General features: G+C 32.5%; 1 protein-coding gene across 1 annotated transcript; it reads right to left on the bottom strand.

The window, feature by feature from the left end:
- Positions 1-780: 780 nt before the first annotated feature.
- LOC108374470 (uncharacterized) lies at positions 781-1,993 on the bottom strand. The gene is made up of 3 exons (XM_017630449.1): positions 1,297-1,993; positions 1,198-1,231; positions 781-1,140 (listed from the first exon to the last, which is right to left on the bottom strand). The coding sequence occupies exons 1-3, from the start codon at positions 1,351-1,353 to the stop codon at positions 833-835; spliced, it is 399 nt and encodes a 132-aa protein (XP_017485938.1). The 5' UTR covers positions 1,354-1,993; the 3' UTR covers positions 781-832.
- Positions 1,994-2,749: the final 756 nt, after the last annotated feature.

Genomic DNA, 2,749 nt, shown 5'->3' with positions numbered 1-2,749 from the left:
GATCGTCGGTTCGAATCCTACTGAAAGAAGTCTGATGAGGAAATGTGGTGATTTCCGAAATAGCTATCACTTCTACCATTTTTTCAAATTATTGTTGCTTTTCCACAATAAATTTTCATTTAAAAAATGGCCTCGAGCTCATTATAAAATTGTTGAATATAATTGTTAAAAGGCCAAAAAATAACAAAAAACAAATTACTACTTATTATTATTTTGATTTGAGACTTTCATGTATTTTAAATAACTTAATTATTTATTAAGTATAAAATAGCTCAGTATTTAGTATGTACAGTGGGTGAAAAAGTTCTAGCCGCACCACATTTTGACAAGTTTTAACATTTTTTTGTTTGTTATTTAATTTTGGTAATCTTTTTATAAAAATGTAGTTTATTCTTTAACAAGAACCGTGTAAATCCAAGTTTCAAACTTTGTGCAATATTAAAAAAAAATCAGCGAATTTTCCACTTGAATTCAACATCTTTCAAAGAAATCTAATTAAAAAGCACGACATTTTTACGAAAATTCGAGGGCGGCTAGAATTTTTTCAACCACTGTATGTACATATATTAAGGTAAGAAAGGTATTATTATTATAAATATTATTGTAAAGGTGTGATTACTATTATTAATTCAGTCTTTAATTTAATTTAAATAACTTAATTATTTAGTATAAAATAGCTAAGTATTTAGTATTATGTATGCATGTATATAACGGTAGGAAAGGTAGTATTATTATAAATTATTATTATATATCAAATTATTATAAATATTATTATGAAGGTATTATTACTATTATTATTATTTTTTTATTATTACTAACATGAATATATTATCTACGCAATATAATTATCACTCTGAAATGTGGCCTGCCTTTCCATAATTTCTAGTCTTCTCAAATCAATCTCATGTTGTCTGACTCTCCATTTAATTTCAGCTTCATGTTTCTCCCTTTCCAATTCATTTTTTTCTCTTAACAATCTATTATTTTCCTCCATTAGTTTTATCTTCTTTTTTTCAATTTCCAAATATTCAACTTCGATCGACGAATTTGATCCTGAAGTGCGTTTTCTTTTTCGTGTCGACGATCGAAACATCGAGGACGACTGTGGAGGAGTTTGGGGCCTAGGGGGTAACGGAGGTGTTTGTGGGGCAGCTGGAGGTAATACCTCCTCGGTATTATTACCCTCAGTGTCGCTCGCAAGAAACTGCAACTGCATCTCCTCTTCATGGTGCTTTTAAGTTAAAAAATTCAAATTGGATACATATTCTTTGATACATATTGAAATATTCATATTATCCTTAAATTTAGCATTTCAGGAACACTATCATGTCCTGTGACGACCACTGGTGCCATAAGTTGCAGAACCAGTTTTTAATATCGGTCGCTTCCTTTGGGCGTCCAAGTCCGTTGCTTCCGGTTTGTTGCAATGATGCCCTTCGCAGCACCTCCCTCTCTTTTATATGACTTCTGTGAAAGATCTAGCATTTTAAGACATTCTAAAAGCTACAATTACTCACTCACTTTTGATCTGCCCAATACTTGCGCCATTTTGAAGCGTCTTTAGCAGCACCTTGTAAGCCGTTAAGGGTGGCAGCGAGATCACTCCACTTCTTTGCTCTTAAATGTGCTCCATCTACTGATTTAAATCTGAAAAATATTTGGGTAAATAAAACAAAACAAATATTTATCAATATTTCACATACCTATCATTGGCAAACTCAATATTTGTTTCCATGTATTCAACTAAATAAATCTTTTGCTCATTTGAAGCTTTTTTAGCTTTATTTTCCATCTTTTTATTTATTTTACAACGATTTTTAGTTTAAAGACAACCGAAAATTTACCAAACGCACCCAACAAAATGCCGTGAGTTTTTTGACAGCCAGTGTACACTATTTTGACAGCAAAAATACACGCTCACTGTTACAGAATCGAAACATTTGAGTTTATACATTTTCAAGTGTACATTTTAAAACTCACAGTTAGAGAATAGAGGCCCAGCAGTCGTTGAAGGTGTGTTAATTATAGCATTTTATTCATAATTGGTTTTCAGTTAATTAAAAATATATTTTATACCATACATTTTCAGCTGAATGTGCCCTTTATATTTGTGCAATTGTTTTGGATGGATGCCCTGATCCATCAATAAAATACCAGTATCCCAAACTGAGCCAATTGCATCAGGTCATTTCGCATTTAACACGTTGCAGATATGTATATCTCTGACAAGTGCCAGAATTGAAATCAAAATGCACAACCTTCCGAATCCATACAGAAATCCAAATATAAGGTGTGAGGAGTTAATACCATTATCGTTAGTGAAACGCTGTGATAGTAATTTTTCTTAAATTTCCTTCCTTTTTTCTTTTCATTCCTTTGCAGTTACATTAAGAAGCTAATAGAGGACAGAGCTGTAGATTATGAATGCACCGTTTTGTATGTAAAATTTGAGTATGCAATGAAATCTGTGTTCGTATGGAATAGTAGCTAAGGTCAAAAGGCTGGCTTTAGTAGAAAGCGGCATTCGCAGCATACCCTTACGAATGACTCACTGGCGCCGAGCCGTTGAAGAAATTTTGGCAAATAAACGTGCAAGAAATAGTTCCGATATTAGCAAGTCAATATTCTTGTTAAGTCTCATCGAAAAATTCCTTGTGGTGTAAAGAATAAAGGGAATGCCGGATTATACTAAAGCCAGCTTCCCCACATAAGCTACTACTCCATATGAACACAGAAATATAAATGTATC

This window comes from Rhagoletis zephyria, unplaced genomic scaffold (assembly GCF_001687245.7).
Source record: "Rhagoletis zephyria isolate East Lansing unplaced genomic scaffold, Rhagoletis_zephyria_1.1 Rzeph_scaffold_00088, whole genome shotgun sequence".
NCBI lineage: Eukaryota > Metazoa > Arthropoda > Insecta > Diptera > Tephritidae > Rhagoletis > Rhagoletis zephyria.
The sequence above is the reverse complement of the archived record's forward strand: the minus strand, read 5'-3'. Positions and strand labels throughout refer to the sequence as shown.